The following is a 16,760-nucleotide window of genomic DNA, read 5'->3' as shown; positions in this document are numbered from 1 at the left end:
CTCTGCACACAGTAGGCGCTCAATAAATACAATTGAATGAATGAATGAATCCACCACTGCATCAAACAGAATCTCCTCACTATTGGCTTTAAAGTACTAAATCAGCTTACCCCCTCCTACCTCACCTGGCTACTCTCTTACTATAACCCAGCCCACACACTTCACTCCTCTAATGCCAACCTTCTCACTGTACCTCAATCTATTTCACCACTCCTCTCGCCCACATCCTGCCTCTGGCCTGGAGTGCCTTCTCTCCTCACAGCCTCCCTTTTCCTCTGCCCCTCCTCCCCTCCCCATTCCCCCTACTCCCTCTCTCTCCTCTACCCCCTTCCCCTCCCCACAGCACTTGTGTATGTTTGTATATATTACTCCATTTATTTTAATAATGATGTGCATATATCTGTGATTCTGTTTATCTTGATGGTACTGATGCCTACTTGTTTTGTTTTGTTGTCTGTCTCCCTCTTTTAGACTGTGAGCCCATTGCTGGGCAGGGATTATCTCTATCTGTTGCCCAATTGTACATTCCAAGCACTTAGTACAGTGCTCTGCACACAGTAAGTGCTCAATAAATACAACTGAATGAATGAATTAATCCACCACTGAATCAAACAGAATCTCCTATTAGTAAAGCACTCAATCAACTTACCCCCTTCCACCTCACCTGGCTACTCTCCTACTATAACCCAGCCCACACACTTCACTCCTCTAATACTAACCTTCTCAATGTACCTCGATCTATTTCACCACTGACCTCCTGCCCACATCCTGCCTCTGGCCTGGAGCGCCTCTCTCCTCATATCCAACAGACAATCACTCTCCACCCATTCAAAGCCTTATTGAAGGCACATCTCCTCCAAGAGGCCTTCCCTACCTAAGCCCTCTTTTCCTCTTCTCTCACTCCCTTCTGTGTCGCCCTGACTTGCTCCTTTTATTCACCCCTCCCCCAGACCCACAGCACTTATGTACATATCTGTCATTTATTTATATTAATGTCTGCCTTCCCCTCTAGACTGCAAGACTGTGGGCAGGGAATGTGTCTGTTTATTGTTATAATATACTCTCCCAAGCACTTAGTACAGTGCTCTGCACACAGTAAGTGCGCAATAAATACGATCAACTGACTCGGCACCAAGTAGGTGCTCATTCAATACCACTGATTGCTTGATTGGGCTATTCCATTACCTCTAAGTGCTTAGTACAGTGCTTTGCACAGAGTAGGTGCTCAAAAAATACCTTTAATTGATTGGCCAACTTGGGTGAAGGAGGGGCGGATTGGAAAGATGCAGCAAGAACAGGCAGGGTCTGCGGCAGCAGCCCAGATGTGAGCGTCAGATGACAGCAAAGAGCCGAGGATGACACCGAGGGAGGATGCAGGCTTCTGGGAGGAGCGAGAGGGCCTAGAGAGGTATCTCGTGGAGAAGACAGGGACCAGAGCTCACCCAAGGTCAGCGACCTCTGGTCCCCCTCCTTCTCAGGAGGGCTGAGCAGGTGGGGCCTCAGGGCTGTGGGTCCAGGGCTTGAGTGCAAGTTGCCTGCAAGGCTGGGATTGTAACACATCTGCTTATTTACATAGTCCCGCCTCTAGATGCTCCAGTCAGCTCTCGATGGCCCTCCCAAAGATGATCCCATTTACTACTAATAATAATTATGGTATTTGTTAATAGTAAGCGCTTAGTACCTGGCACTGTCCTAAGTGCTGGAATGTGACCCATCATAAGTCCCTGTGCTGTCAGACGGCTTCCGCAGCTTCTCATTGGTGGTTGGGCAAAAAGTCTGCTCCCCTCAACCTCCAAGGATATCTGGGCCTCACTCTCGGTCCCACCTCCAACATGCCCGCTCACTGATCATCTCCTGGCCATATCTGCCATCTTGGAGCCTTGTGGCCCAGGACCTGGTCGGGAGTGGGAGTGGTGAGGGGCACACCCAAATACCAAAGTGCTGGAGGAACACAGAATGCTGGGGTCCTGCCCTGCTTCCTCACAGTTCGCCGGTAAAACGGATGACTGGGGACTGCGAGCGACAAGCCCGCTCCCACACAATCTGATTAGCCTCAATCCGCCCCAACATTTAGTGCACAGTAAGTGTCTAACAAATACCACAATGATTATGACTCCCTCTCAGCACAGTTGATTCCCCTTGACTGGGCCCTCTTACCCAACCCCACCCTTGATCCGTTTATGGCCCCACCCCTGACCCCACCATGACAGTGCACCTGGCTGCTGAAAAGTGACTTTATTGTTTTCTTGGCTACTCCTGGTTGGCACTAGGTAAGGGACCAGGACTTCCAGCCCCCAGGGCTCCCGGCCCCCAGGGCTCCCGACCCCCCAGGGCTCCAGGCCCTCAGGCCAACCTGCCGTCCCTCTCCCTGGACCTGGGGTCAGGGCAGAGGAAGGGCACCAGCAGGTATAACCATAACGTCCAGCTCAGGGGTCCGACCTCTCCCCGACTCTCGTCCCTGAATTTGTCTCCTACTGCTCCCGCCGGGCCCGCCGGTCAGCTCCATGGCAGGTCTTAGATTCTGATCCCCGGCGGGAATGGAGATGACTCCGAAGGGAGAAGAGAGCCTGTGGTCATTGCCAGGGAGGTAGGGGAACGGGGCCCTGGGGCGGATGGGAAGCTGAGCTGAGGTGGGAGACCTAGTGGGCAAAAACCAGCTCAAGTGGGAAGCCCCTGCTCCCCTCAACTTCTCCAACCTTCTCTTCCCCAGGCCGGGGGCCTGCCCCACTCCGCCCCACCCTGCCTTGACGGTGGGGATGGGGGATGGGGCCCTGGGCTGGAGTGCTCCATGCAGGGACGCCGAAGCTCCCGGTGAGCAGGAGTGGTGCTCCGGGAGTCAGGGTAGACCGGGCTCACAGGTGGCCAGTGAGGCAGAGCAGGAGGACGACGTGCACGGTGAGCAGGTAGGCGGCGGCCAGCAGGGGCCCGCGGGTCCGGGAATAGCAGAGGGAACGCAGGGCCCGCCTCCATCCGACGCTGCTCCGCACCTGACGGGACAGAGATCCCGCTCAGAGCCCCACCCCGGCGCTGCCCCCGCCCCACCCCCGCCCCTTCAAGTGCAGCCCCGAGATGATGGACACCGCCCACTTCTGGCCGTGGTGCAGGTTCTCTGGTCCTAACGCTTCACCAAAGAGGAACCTCGGGGTCTTGGAACTGGGACTGGGCCTGACCCACCCATACCACATCAAACCCCGAGCACACTTACCCTGCGGAGGGAGGAGGCCGTGGGTTCTATTAGCAAGGCCTGTTCGTGGGGGCCACAGGCGTCGAGGAGAGATCGCCCCGAATTCTGCTCCCCCAGCTCCCCCAGCTCCCACCTGTCAAAGAAGCACAATCTGTTGGAGACCCAGGCCAGCTGGTAGGGAAAAACATCACACAGGGGCCCAGGGGCCCTGGGGCACGTGGCTGTGCATGGGTCAGTGAGGGCCTGAGGGACTCTTGGGACGACCAAGCACCTGCGGCCACACTCATTCATTCAATCATTCAATCGTGTTTATTGAGTGCTTACTGTGTGCAGACCACTGTACTAAGCACTAGGAAAGTACAACTTGATGGCAGGGGAATTTGGTGGGGGGGAGGAGGGGGTTGAGCACCAGAGCGAGGAGACGCCAGCAGGGGAAGCTGTCGGGGGGCGGAGGGGAGGGGGTTCAGGGAGAATGCCAGCAGAGATGTTGTGGAGTTTCTAGAGTCCAAGAGCTCCCCGTGGCCAACTGCTCCTCACTCGTGACCACCAGCCACGCCCGAGTCCCCACCCCATCCCGCCCCATGTGTCAATCCATCCATCCATCTACGCTCGAGCCCGGTCTCACCTCCGAATGCGCTCCTGGGCTTCGGAAAGAGCATCCTCAGCCACCAGCCGCTGGTCCCGTTCCTCTGCCAACAGCTTCTTCAGGAGGTTCTGCTCCTGCTGAGCCTCAGAAAACCTGCAGAGCGACGCAGGCAAACTCGAGGCCCGCCCCCACCCCCGCTCTGACACCCCGAGCCCTCTGAGCACTCCCACACACCACCATGACTCCTCTGAGCCCCCACTCAGATTCCCCCAAGCACCCACTCCCAACACCCAAGAGTCCCCAGAGCCCCCACTCTGACTCCCCCGAGCCCCCGCTCAAAAATCCCATGAGCCCCCAGAGTCCCCACTCAGATTCCCTGAACTTCCACAACTCCCTGAACCCCCACTTGGATCTCATCTCCTCCAGGAGGCCTTCCCAGACTGAGCCCCCTTTTTCCTATGCTCCTCCTCCCCTCCCCATCACCCCTATTCCCTCCCTCTGCTCTACCCATCTCCCCGCCCCACAGTACTTGCATATATATGTACATATTTATTATTCTAATTATTTTGTTAATGGTGTGTATATATCTATAATTCTATTTATTTATATTGATGCTATTGATGCCTGTCCTCTTGTTTTGTTGTCTGTCTCTCCCCTTCTAGACTGTGAGCCCGTTGGGTAGGGATTTTCTCTATTTGTTGCTGAATTGTATTTTCCAAGCGCTTAGTACAGTGCTCTGCACATAGTAAGCGTTCAATAAATCTGATTGAATGAATGAATGAATCCACTGCTCCAATCCATCAATCCCCAACAAATGCCCACGCCAACCGCCCAAAGCCCCTGCTCCAACCACCACGAGCCCCATAAGCCCCTGCTTCACACCCCCAAGCCCCAAAACACCCCCGACCCAAGCCCCAGTGAATCCCTTCTCAGACACCCCCTAAGCCCTGATTCCCCGCTTCGACCCCCACCTCCAACCTCCACCTCGGGGAACCCACTCAGACCCACTGAGCATACTCCACAGAGATCCAAGTGAATTTCCCTAACCCTAACCCTTTCCCCACACCTCTCCACTCCCCAAGATCGGGAAGGTCCCGGGGTTTGGAGGGGGTCCTGGGATCAGGGAGGTACCCCCGGGATGAAGGGGAGTCCCCGGAGAAGCCAGGATCCACCTCTGCTACCTCAGCTGCAGCTCCCGCAGCTCGGCTGGGTCGCCCTCTCCGGGGTCCGCGTCCCGCTCCTGGGGAGCTCCCGGGGCGGCATCTGTGGACAGCAGCTCCTGCAACAGAGCCAGCGGTTTGGGGAGTCCGGGAGGGACGGGGATGGGCACTGGAGGCTCCGTGGGCATTCTGGGAACCGGCTGTCCACCCTCCTGACTGCCCGCCCACCCACCTCAACGCCCATCCTCCCGACTGCCACCTACCCAACCTGATCACCCTCCCGACTGCCTGCCTCACCACCCATCCACCTATGCAACAGCCTGACTGACTGTTGTCTGCCAGCACTCAACACCCATCTCTTCCAATCAGAGCCCCCCACCCCAACTCTCACTCTCCTCTCCACCACACTATCCTTCCCTCTTCATCTACCCTTCGGACTCCCCAGGTTGCCGGCCCCAACCTTGCCACCATTTTCTCCCTCTGTCCCTTCTCTGGTCCATTACTTCAACCCGTTCTAGTCTTCTTTCTGTCCCGCTCCTGTCCTTCCACCCCACTCGTGGTTAGTCCTGGCCTCTGGGCCTCAACAACACATTGCACTGCTGACTGGCTGGCTGCCAACCTACTCACTGTACCTCGATCTCATCTACCTCACCACCAATCCCTTGCCTGCACCTTGCCTCGGGCCTGGTACACCCTCCCGCTTCTTAGAAGCAGCGTGGTTTAGTGGAGAGAGCACGGGCTTTGGAGTCAGAGGTCGTGAGTCCTAATCCCGACTCTGCCACCTGTCTGCTGTGTGACTTTGGGCAAGTCACTTAACTTTTCCGTGCCTCAATCATCTCATCTGTAAAATGGAGATGAAGACTGTGAGCCCCATGTGGGACAACCTGATTACCTTAGCTCTACCCCAGCCCTTACAACAGTGCTTGGCACATAGTAAGCGCTTAACAAATACATTATTATTCATATCCGACAGACCACTGCTTTCTCCGCTTTCAAAACCTTATTAAAAGCACATCTCCTCCCAGAGGCCTTCCCTGACTAAGCCCTCATGTCCTCTTCTCCCACTCCTGTCTGCATCACCCTTGCACTACAATTTGCACTCTTCATTCACTCCTCCATCAGTGAATGTCCGTATCAGTAATCTATTTATTTAGATTAGTGTCCTTCTCCCCGTTCTAGATCGTAAGCTCAGTGTGGGCAGGGAACGTGTCTACCAACTCTGTTCCTTGATACTCTCCCAAGTGTTTATTACACTCAGTGAGCACTCAATGAACACGACTGACTGACTGCCTGGCTGCCTGGGTGCCAGCGTTACCAAGAGTCACTGGTCCCCACCCCCCTCCCCACTCCTCCAGTCCCCCAGTTCCCAACCCTAAGGCCCCACCGGCCAGCCAGTCTCGGTCCCCGGCCTCACCGGGCCCTTGCCCTGGGGCTGCAGCTCCCGCAGCCGCTCCTCCAGGGCGGTGCAGTGGTTCAGGAGGCCGCTGTAGCGCTGGTGGCTCTCGCGAAGGCTCTGGCTGTGGCCCCGCAGCTGGGCAGACAGGGAGCTTTTCTCCTCGAAGAGCTGGGTGAGCTGGAACGGGGCAAGAGTCCGTGAGGACGGCTCACCCCAAGGAGAATGGCAGAGGGCACAGGCCCGGGATGGGGGTCAGGGAGGCGGGGGGCAGTGAGGGAAGCCCACCTTGCAGTTCAACTGCTGGATTCTCAGCTCCTTCTGATGCAGCCCCTCCAAGCTGTCTCCGAGTTGGGCCCGAAGCCGTCCCACCTCCACCTCCGCTTCTGCCGCCTCCACGGGCCCCTGCCGGAAGAAGGTTGGGGGCCAAGTCGTCCCACCGGGCGTCCCTGCCTGACCCCTGCCGCCCCGTCACCCCTCCCAGGCCTGGCCGCCGGCCGCACCTGGCATCGGCCCCACTCCTGGGTGGCGGTGGGTGGGCTGCAGGGGGTCTGCGTGGGGCTCGCTTGCCGCCGCCGCTCCAGGTCCGACAGTGCTGAGAGCTGCTGCTGCTGCTTCTCCGTCCTGTCCTGGATCTCCCGCTCGCTCTTCTCCAGCCTGGAACCACATGGGGGTCACAATGCCTTCTTCTCCCTCTCCCTCCTCCTCTTCCTCCCGAAGGACCTGGGGGGACCCCAGGAATTCGGTTCTAGTAGGCTCCCGTTGACCGGGCTAGTAGCCCGCGACACCCTGAACGCCCTAAGCACCACTCCGGATCCCGGGCCCCGGGAGGGTAGGATAGGGTGAGCAGCCAGGGGCAGAGGGTAGAAGGTGGCATCCGCCTCACCTGAGCTGGTGGAGCTCCTCCTGCCAGGTGACGCTCTGCTCCTGGAGCTTCTCCCAGAGGGCCCGGTGCCGGTCGGCCTCCTCCCGGCACTCCCGCAGCTGAGCCTTCAACGGGGGCAGCTCGCCAGCCTCCTCGCTCACCCGCAGGTGCTGCTGTTGCAGGTTCTTCAGTTCTTGCAGCTGCGGCCACCGGAAGGGGGCCGTGAAGGCTGGCCCTCGGACCCCTCGGACCCCTCACCCACCCTGCGCCCGCTGAGCTCGGCCCGGGCCTAGGGGTGGTCCGTCGGGCGGCGGCTCCGGAGCTGGAGGTACCACCCTAGGCTCTCCAATCGCCAGCACCCCGACTCTCCAGCTCCAAGCAGAGAAGGGGGAGCCCAGGGAGGAGGTGACAGCGGGTCAGGGAGAGGGTAGGAAGGGGGTGGGAAAAGGTGGACGGGGGGTAGGAAGGGGGGTTGGGGTCAGAGAAGGGATATGGTGGGGCAGTGTGGGTGGGAGGGGATAAGGGTAGGGACTGTCTCTCTCTCTATTACTGAACTGTACTTTCCAAGCACTTAGTACAGTGCTCTGCACACAGTAAGCGCTCAATAAATACTACTGAATGAATGAAAGGCTGTGAACGCACTGGAGAGGAGCAAAGGAGGACCACGGAGAAGGTGAGGAGGATCAAGGAGGGGTGTGGAGGGGCTGGGGAGGGGTACGAGGAGGCTGAAGAGTCTGCTTGAGGCCGTCGGCTGCGGCTGGCGACTCGGGGAAAGGCAGCTACTGGGAACCCAGTGGATCGGAGAAAGCTCAGAAACCGGACCCCAGCGGCTTGAGGTCCTACCTGGGCTGGGACCGGCTCCCCACCCCACCCCTCCCAGCCAGACCACAGAACCCGCTCCACCCCCTTCACGGATGGGTCCTTGCAAAGCCCGGGGGGCCACCCTCGCAGCCACCGGCGGTTCCCACGCTGCGGCCCCATGCCAGATCGGGAGTGCAGACCGGGCCCAGGGGATGGACCTCTGTCCATCCATCCACTCACTCTGCAGATGGGCGGCAGACGTCTCCAGCCCCCAAGGTCCCGCCCCCACTCCCACCCCAGCCCCATCCCCCACCTCCGCCACCCCACACTCACCAGCCGGTCTCGGTCGTTCTGCAGGGAAGCCATCGCTCTCTTCAGGCTGCGGACCTCAGCCTCGCCGGCCCCGGCCCCGCGGGGAGGAGGTGAGGTCCGGCCAACGCTGCCCCCCGGGACTCCCGCCGCCTTGGCAGTAGAACTTGAGACGTCCCCGTCCCCCTGCGGCAGGGACCGCTCTCGCCTCAGCGCCCGCAGCGCCTCGTGGGCCTGGTCGCGGCTGTCCTGCAGGGAGCTCATGGCCTTCCCGAAGGCCTGGACCTGAGCCCGGAGGGCCTGGTTCTCGTCGTTCACGGTCAGCAGCTTCTGCTCCACAGCCACCAGGTCCCGGGCCAGCTCAGCCACCCGCTCCTCAGCTGTCTCCGTTTCGTTGCGCATGATGCCCGCGTCGTGGTGGAGGTGCTTCAGCTCCTCCGAGAGGCGGGCCTCTGCCACGGCCGCCCCTCGGGCCACCTCCTCCCGGGCCCGGGACAGCTCCTCCTGCAGCTCGGCCACCGTCCTGCGCGAGAGGGCCAGGGCGGCACCCAGACGCTGGACCTCGCCCTCCTCCCCTGCCTCGGGCCCGGCCCCGTCCGTCGGCCCCGGCTCCGCCCGTCGGTACCGGGCCAGTTCAGCCTCCAGCTTGGCACCGTGAGAGTGCAGGTCGTCCAGTCGGCCCCGGGCTCCACGCAGTTGCTCCCGAAGAGCGTTGCTCTCGGCCGCGGCCTCCTGGATGAGGCGATCCTTTTCCAGAATGGCTGATAGGTGACGCCCCTCCAGCTGCCGGTAGTCACTGAGCAGCCGCTCGCGGTCATCCTGCAGTGAGGCCATGGCTCCGGGGAAGGAGTCCAGCCGGGCCTGGCGCTGCCGGCCCTCCTCCCGCAGGGCGGCCACCTGGGCCTCGAGCTCAGCCACCCGGCCGGCCGCCGCTTTCCCTTCGGCCTCCGCGGCCGCCCGCTCCTCTTCCTTCCGGGCCAGCCGGCTCTCCAGCTCTCCCAGGGCCTGACTGTGCCTCTGTTGCAGGTCAGAGCAGGCCGCGACCACGGCCTCCTCCCTGGCGGCCAGTGCGCCGACCAGCTTCTGCTCCTTTGAACCGATCTCTTCTTGCAGCCGGCTGGCCAGGCCGGCGGAGGCCCGCAGGTCGGCCTCCAGCTGCTCCAGGCGGAACTGGCCGCTCTGGATCTCAGCGGCCTGCTGACGGGCTCTGTCCTCTGCCGCCGCCCTGGCCTCCTCCCCACGGGCCAGGGTGTGCTCCAGCTCGGCCACGCGCGTCCTCAGGGCCTCCGCCTGCGACCGCAGGCCGTCCACCTCCTCCCGAGAGTCCCGGGCAAGCCGATCGCTCTCCTCCAGCCGGGCTCGGAGTCCCCGCTTCTCTTCTCGCAGGTCTTCCTGAGCCTCCTGGAGCTGCTGCAGCTCAGCTCGCAATGCCGACTCCCGCTCCCCCTGGTCATGCTGCAGTCTGCAACGACCGGGTGGCCACGTTACCCCCTGCCATGCGTGGGCCCCGGGGGCAGGGGTGGCCACGGACCATCTTCCCAAAGCGTCACTGGGCCCATGTCTCTCCTCTCCTCCACACCCGCCGCTGGGTCCCCGACTCCCTCCAAGTCAAACACGAGCTCCTCTCTGTCACCTACCTGAGCTTCCCCAGCCCAGTCCCACCTGACCGCTCCACTTTTGCTGTTTTCCCCAGCCCAGTCCCACCTGACCTCTCCATTTTTGCTGTTCCCTAGCCTGCTGTCTCCACTCTCCTCAACCAACCCTATCTCCTTAAGCTCTCTGAGGGCAGAGATCGTGTCCACAAACTCTACTGAACCCTCTCCAGTGCCTGGTAGTGCTCTGCACACAATAGCCTAACTTCTCAAGGGCAGGGACTGTGTCTTCTGACTACTGGACTCTCCCAAGTGCACGGGACAGTGCTCGGCACCCAGTAAGCACTTATTAAGCCCCACTGATCGATCGGCTGACTGCCCAACTGAGGATAGGGATCGGGGGACGAATGCCGACCGGCTGGCTGGAAGCGGCCACTAGCCACCGGACGTCCGGGGCGCGGTTACCTGGCCAGGTCGATCTGCAGCTCCTCGGTGCGTACGGATTCCTGCCTCAGCCGGTCCCTCAAATCGCCACAGCGCCCCTCGGCCGCACGGAGCTCATCCTCCTTTGCCTGCAGGGCAGCGCCAAACCTGTCCTCCCAACGCTTGGACTCGTCCAGCACACGGTCGCGGTCATCCTGGAGGGAGGCCATGCTGCGGGCCAGGGCGGCCAGCTGGGCCAGGGTGCCGTTCAGGCTGTCCTGCAACCTCTGAGCCTCCTGCTCTTGCTCGCCCAGGGCGGCGCGGGCCTCTGCCGCAGCCTCTTCCGCACGGACCTTCTCTCGCTGCTGGGCGGCCAGCTGCTCCTGCAGGTTCCGCCGCTCCCTCCCATGCTCAATCTCTGCCTGCCCCAGCCTCCTCTCCAGGTCCTCATCCCTGCTCTTCAGCTGCCTCTCTGCCAGCTCGCGGCCGGCTCGCAGCGCCTCCTGGGTCCGGAGGCTGTCCGCCAGGACCCGCGCGGCCTCGCTCTGCGTGTCATCCAGCAGAGTCCTGCAGGCGGCCAGCTCGGCCCGGGCCCGTTGGCGGGCTTCCTCGGCCCCGGCCACGCTGGCCCTGGCTCCCTGGACCTCCTTCTGGGCCTCGCTCTGGACGAACTCCAGAGCCTTGATGGTCCTCTCCAGGCCGCTGATCTTCTCCTGGTAGCGGATGCAATCTCGGCGCAGCTGCTTTACTTCCTGCTGCTTCTCTTTCAGCAGCTCCTGCAGCTCCTTAGTTAGGGATTTGCCACCCGCTTCGGGACGGGCCGCGGAATGGGCCACGGGTTGGGCCGTGGCCAGGACTGCGGGCTGGGCCTCAGGTTGGGCTGCGGACCGGACCACGGGCTGGACCGCAGGCTGGATGACGGGCTGGGTTGCGGACTGGACCGTGGGCTGGGCCCCAGGCTGAGTGCCCCGCCCCTCAGCCTCCTCCCTGGCAACGTCCCCGGCCTCTGGCCCCTGCTGCTCCTCCAGCTCCCTTATGCGGCTCTGGAGGGTCCGGATTTCCGCCTCCAGGCGCTGGTTGGCAGCCTGCGTGTCGGAGGCCGCCTGCTGATAATCGCCGATGCTGCCGTTCAGTTCTGCCAGCTGATTCATGAGTCGCTCTTCCAGATCGTCCTTCTCCTCCTCCAACTTCTTGTGCCGTTGCACCGCGTGCGCCAGCTCCTCCCGGGCCTGTTGGCTGTGGTGGCCCAAAGCCGAGACCGAGGCCTGTAATGTCTCCAGCTCACCGGCCCGGGCCGTCAGCAGGCTCTCCAGCGCCTCCCTCCGGGCCTCCGACACCTGCAGCCGTTCCCGCAGACTGTGCAGCTCCTCTTCCTCCTCGTCTTTCTCTTCCCTTTCTGGGTCGGGGACCCCCTCCACGAGCCGGGCCACGTGCTGGGTGGAGGGCCCGCCATGGGCTTCCGCGCTCGCCGGTCCGGCCTCCGCCGCCTGGTTGCTCGGGGCCGGCGGGGCTGCGGCCGGCTGCGCCCCATCCCCACCCTCCCGCTCGCCGTCGGCCTCGAGGCTCCCGCTCTGCCCGGATCCGGTGGCTTCGAGCCGCTGCTGTAAGTCCTGGACCTCGAGGCCGAGCGATTCCTTCTCCGCCCTGAGCGCCTCACACTCCTCGCGCAGAGCCTGGTGCTGAGACCGGATGCTCTCCAGGTCCTCTTCTGGGCCCAGGGGGGCAGGCAGGAGGGAGTCCCCATTGGCATCCTCACGAGGGTCCAGGTGGGCATCTCCCTGGGGGTCCTCATGAGCACCCTTGGGGGCATCTCTGCCAGCATCCCCGTAGGCATCCCCACCAGCATCCTTTTGGGCATCCTCACAGGCATCTTTGTGGGCATCTCCACCAGCGTCTTCCTGGACGTCCTCGTGGGCATCCTCATGGGCATCCCCATCAGCATCCCCGTGGGCGTCTCCCCCGGCTCCTTCACGGGTGTCCTTCTGGGCATCCCATCGAACTGCGTACCCTTCGGCTTTCAGCCGCTCGTTCTCCTCTTCAAGCTCCAGGATCTTTTGCTGCTTGGACTTAGCAAACCTCCTCATCTTGTCCCTGAGGCCCTCCATCTCCTGCTCGGTCTCCCGCAGCCGCTTCTCCGCATCCCCGGTCTCAGCCTCGGCACCTCTCAGTCGGGCGAGCAGGTCCCGCTTCTCCCGCCGCGCAGCTTCCAGCAGGCGCTGGACACGCTCCGCCTCTCCGCCCACGTTCTCGTAGGAGCGCAACAGGGTCTCGTACTCGCGCTGCAGCTCCGCCTGCCGCTCCCGCCACCCGGCGCCCTCAGCCTCCCGGGCGTCACGCAGGGCGCCCAGCTCCCGCTCCAATGACTCCTTGTCCTGTGCCAGGCCCTCCAGTGCCAGCTTCAGGCTGTCGCAGGAGCCGCCCAGGCTCCGACTCTCCTCCCGGGAGCGGTCCGCTTCAGCCACCAGCCTCTCGTAGTCTGCCTGGAGGGTCTCCAGCTGAGCCACCAGCCCATCCCTCTCGCGCCCGCCGGCCGAAGCCCGACCCTCCGCCTCGGCCAGAGCAGCGCCCAGGCCCGCCGCCTGCTCCCTGGCCTCTGCCAGCTCCTCGCGGAGGCCCCGGCTCTCCTTCAAGGCCTCCTTCCTGGACACCAGCGCGGCCTGGAGCTTCCTCTGCAGTGGTATCAGCTGGGCCCTGGCCTCGGCCTCCGCGCCCAGCTCATCCCGGAGCCGCTGGGTCTGGTCCACGTGCTCCAGGGCCTGTGCTTCCAACCGGGCGCTCAGGGCCGCCACCAGATCCTTCTGGTCCCGTGACTCGGCACACGCGTGAGCCAGGGCCTCTGTCAGCGAGGCCACGTCCTCCTCCCGCTGGCTCAGCTGGGTTTGGAGCTCCTCCATGAGCTGCTCCAATCTGGCCGCCTCCGGCCGGCTGCTTGCCAGTTCCGGCCCAAGGCCAGTGGTCCGGTCCAGGGCCTCCCCCTCCATGGGCTGAAGTGCCCCATCTGCCACAGGGGCATGGCTCCCCCAGGAGGCTCCAGACCCCAACTGTGGCTCCTCGAGCTGGGCCCGGACCAGGCCTGTTGGACTGTCTCCTCGCTGTGGGGCACAGTCCGCTCCCGGGCCTCCATGCCCGTCTGGGGCCTGGGTGACAGCGAGTGAGCTCTCAACCTCCTCTGAGTTTTTCTCTGCCGTGTCTCCTGAAGCGTCCTCTAGGGTGTCCTCCGGGGCGTCCCCTGGCCTGGGCGGGGATCCACTCTCTGCCAACTGTGTCCCCCGGGCCCGGAGCTGCCGGAGCTGGTCCCGGAGGGACCTGTTCTCCCGACTCTGCTCGTCCAGCTGCTCCCGCCAGAGGTCGGCGCGCTCCTGGTGCTGCCTCAGTTGCTCCCGGTGGAGTCGGGCCTGCTCTCGGGCCTTCTTCAGGGTCCCCTTGCGGGCGGCCACGGCCTCCTGCAGCTCCTTCTGCAGCTGCTCCTTCTCCTGCTCCAGGGACCGGGCCCTCTCCTGCAGCTCCTTCTGCAGCTGCTCCTTCTCTTGCTCCAGGCTCTGGGCCCTTTCCTGCAGCTCCTTCTGCAGCTGCTCCTCCTGCTCCAAGCTCCGGGCCTTTTCCTGCAGCTCCTGCTGCAGCTGTTCCTTCTCCTGCTCCAGGCTCCAGACCCTTTCTTGCAGCTTGGGCTCCTGGCTCCCTCCTAACCCTGGGGCTCCATCCCGCCCACCCGGCTCCTCCACGGCAGCCCCGGCCTGGGGGTCAGCGGTGCCCCTCTCGGTCGCCAGCAGGTGGTCTCGCTCCTCCTCCGGGCCCTCGCCACCAGGGTCCTCGGGCTGATGAGTGGTGGAACCGGCTCGCAGCAGGGACTCTCCCCCGGACCCGTCTCCTGGGGTGACCGGTTGCCGTTCGAGGGGCTCCTTCCCGTCGGTGGGGGCCGCCCGCAGCCGCTCCGTCTCTGCCACCACCCCTCCGTGGCCGTCCGAGACCCCGTGCCTGTCTGTCAAAGAGAGGGTTTCCTCCGGTCTCCTAAACCGAGCCCCAAGTGCCTCGGCCACACCCAGATCCTCGAGCCGAGAGCGGAGCCGGTCTCTCTCGTCAGAAGTGGCCCGCAGGGCCCCTCGACAGAGCTCGGCGTCTCTCTGGCACTCCTCGGCCCGCCGCTCCAGCTGGCGGATGACCGACTCCTTGGCCGCCAAGTTCGCCTCGTACTCCTCCCCGGCTTGCCGTAGGCTCGCCTGCAGCGCCAGGATCTCCCGGCCCAGTCTCTCCAGCTCCTCGTGCTGGGCTGGGCTGGCTGGCCGGGGGGCGGTGGCGTCGTACGGGGCGTTGTCATCGGATGGGGTGGTGGGGTCGAACACGGCGGCGGAGCCGGCCGGGGTGGAGTCGCCGGATGGGCCGGCGGTGGTGGAGGCCGCAGACGTGCAATCGGCCGGGAGGGCATCAAAGGACAGGTCAGTGGCAATGGGAGCGGAGGCGGCATCGGCCAGGGCAGCACTGTCGGACGGGGCCCACGTCTCCTCTCCGGGGGGACTCGGCCCTATCCGTGGGACCGTGCTTTCCCACCCTTCATCGGGGGAGCCTGGAGGGCCGCTCTCTTCCCCGATGCTCGACCCCTCTCCCTCCAGCGCGGGGCCGAGCCGGGCTGGGCCCGTGAGCTGCCCCCTCAGGAACGCGATCTCCTCCTGGGCTTCCTTCATCTCTGACAGCAAGACGTCCAGGGCCTGCTGCTCCCGGGAGGGGTCGCCGTCCAGGCAGCTGCTGCGGCCACTCTCCTCGGCGGGCCCGCTGACCTGCAGCCACAACAATGCACAGCCTGAACCGGGATGACCCCGTGGTTTGGGGGTGCCGGGTGGAAGGGGTGAGATGGAGGCGTGAGGCGGGGCCTCCTTCATTGTGGCCCCGGGGAGTCTCTGGGGGAGCTACTTCCTACCCAGCAGGAGACCCCAGCCTGGCCCCCAGCAGCGATTCTGTAAAGACCGGGTCATGTGGTCTTTCCCCACCCCCACCCAGGTAGGCCCTGGGCCACCCCAGCTTAGAATGGGCCCCTGGTCTCAGAACACTCAGGAGCCAGCACATGCTCCGGGGCCCTTGAGCAACCTCCTCTCCATGCCTCCCCTGGGGTCCCGTCGGGGGCGGTCCCGGCTCTGCCACCTCACTGATGGGCATTTCAGCGCTCGGGGGTAGGAGGGGGGTGGGGACCGGATAAGTGGGTGGCCCAGAGGAACGAGCTCCAGGGACGTGGGCTGGCTGCTGGGGGCGGCGCAGAGAGCCCCGAGGAGGAGCTAAAGGGTCACAAGGCCAAGGTCACAGGACGGGGCAGATTGGGCACGGCATCCGCGGTGCCCTGAGGACAGACCGCTCCACACTCTCTGAGCAGCTGCCTCATCTAAACCCCTAAGCGGAGCCCGGGGAAGAGGATTGGTGCTGACAGTCATGGGATTAGAGGAATTCCCAGATCGAGGCCTCCACCCCTGGGGCTATTTAAAGGTGTTTACTTCGGGACCCGGCCTCCTGCCTGCCAGTCCGTCTACCTGCCCTCCCTCCCTCTCGACCGCCCGCTTACCTGGCTCAGCTCTCCCGGTGCCGCCCTGGCTCCGAGCTGACTCTCCAGGAGAGCAACGTGGGCCCGCAGCCTCTCTGAAAGATGCCACCCAGGGATTCATCAGAATAGCAGGGAGCCACCAGGTCCCGCAGGGCCCCGGGCCCACAGTGGCCAGGGAGGCGCCACTGAGCCGGCGGGGCTATGGACCGGGGGCCACCCACATGTAAGGTCGAGGTCCCGGGCCGAGCACCGGGCAGAGAGCGACGCAAGCGGGAGCACCTTCCCTACCCGCCCTCCAACGGGCACACGGCATCGCCACACACCAGCGCATCGACCCCAAGCCTGGGCCTTCCCCACATTCTCACGTCAAGTGCTTACTACAGTGCGCTGAACACAGTAAACACTCAATAAACACGGTTGGTTGAAATAAAAAAAAATCCAACTAATCGGTTCTCAGGAGCCGGGGAGGGCCAGCCCAGACCAGTCAACCCCTCGCCCGCGAGGTCCAGCGCTCAGCACTACCACTGTAGTGATGGGGACTGGGGTGTTTATCAGACAATAGAGACCTCTTCCTAAGGGAGTTTCTCTGCAGATGGTGGGCTCCCGACCCCCTCCCCAGCCACACAGTCCACGGTCAGAGCTGTGCGTGCCCAGACTGCAGGTGTCTACTTACCACATCACCTACATGCCCGCCCAAGTGGGCGCTCATACACATTCAACCACAAGCACATACACATGCACACACAGGCACCCACAGACGCACACAGACTTCCATTTTCCTGACTTTTGCCCCGGTTTGTGAGGTTTGATGTCCTGCCAGGGGTAGGGCGAGGACCTCCCCTCTCAGATGGTCTGGAACAGAAGGATAGAGGGGCCACAGATGGCCAACTGCCCGGCCAATTGGTGGCTACTTCAGCACGGAC

The 16,760-nt window shown here is 63.1% G+C and overlaps 1 protein-coding gene across 3 annotated transcripts in view; it reads right to left on the bottom strand.

Moving 5' to 3' along the window:
* Positions 1-2,220: 2,220 nt before the first annotated feature.
* The window catches only part of GOLGB1 (golgin B1), a 34,341-nt gene continuing 19,801 nt past the window's right edge, over positions 2,221-16,760 (bottom strand). For all 3 annotated transcript variants that reach the window (XM_029048888.2, XM_029049142.2, XM_029049062.2), the window contains exons 11-21: positions 15,859-15,932; positions 10,356-15,085; positions 8,323-9,760; positions 7,210-7,388; positions 6,827-6,980; positions 6,612-6,728; positions 6,345-6,503; positions 4,952-5,049; positions 3,810-3,923; positions 3,206-3,317; positions 2,221-2,987 (exon numbers count right to left, since the gene is read on the bottom strand). In XM_029048888.2, coding sequence (XP_028904721.1) covers positions 2,853-2,987; positions 3,206-3,317; positions 3,810-3,923; positions 4,952-5,049; positions 6,345-6,503; positions 6,612-6,728; positions 6,827-6,980; positions 7,210-7,388; positions 8,323-9,760; positions 10,356-15,085; positions 15,859-15,932 — 7,310 coding nt within the window. In that variant the 3' untranslated portion in view covers positions 2,221-2,852. The remainder of the gene's footprint in view (positions 2,988-3,205; positions 3,318-3,809; positions 3,924-4,951; positions 5,050-6,344; positions 6,504-6,611; positions 6,729-6,826; positions 6,981-7,209; positions 7,389-8,322; positions 9,761-10,355; positions 15,086-15,858; positions 15,933-16,760) is intronic.

The sequence above is a fragment of the Ornithorhynchus anatinus genome, chromosome 1 (genome assembly GCF_004115215.2).
Source record: "Ornithorhynchus anatinus isolate Pmale09 chromosome 1, mOrnAna1.pri.v4, whole genome shotgun sequence".
NCBI classification, from domain to species: domain Eukaryota; kingdom Metazoa; phylum Chordata; class Mammalia; order Monotremata; family Ornithorhynchidae; genus Ornithorhynchus; species Ornithorhynchus anatinus.
This window is presented reverse-complemented; position numbering and strand designations above follow the sequence as displayed.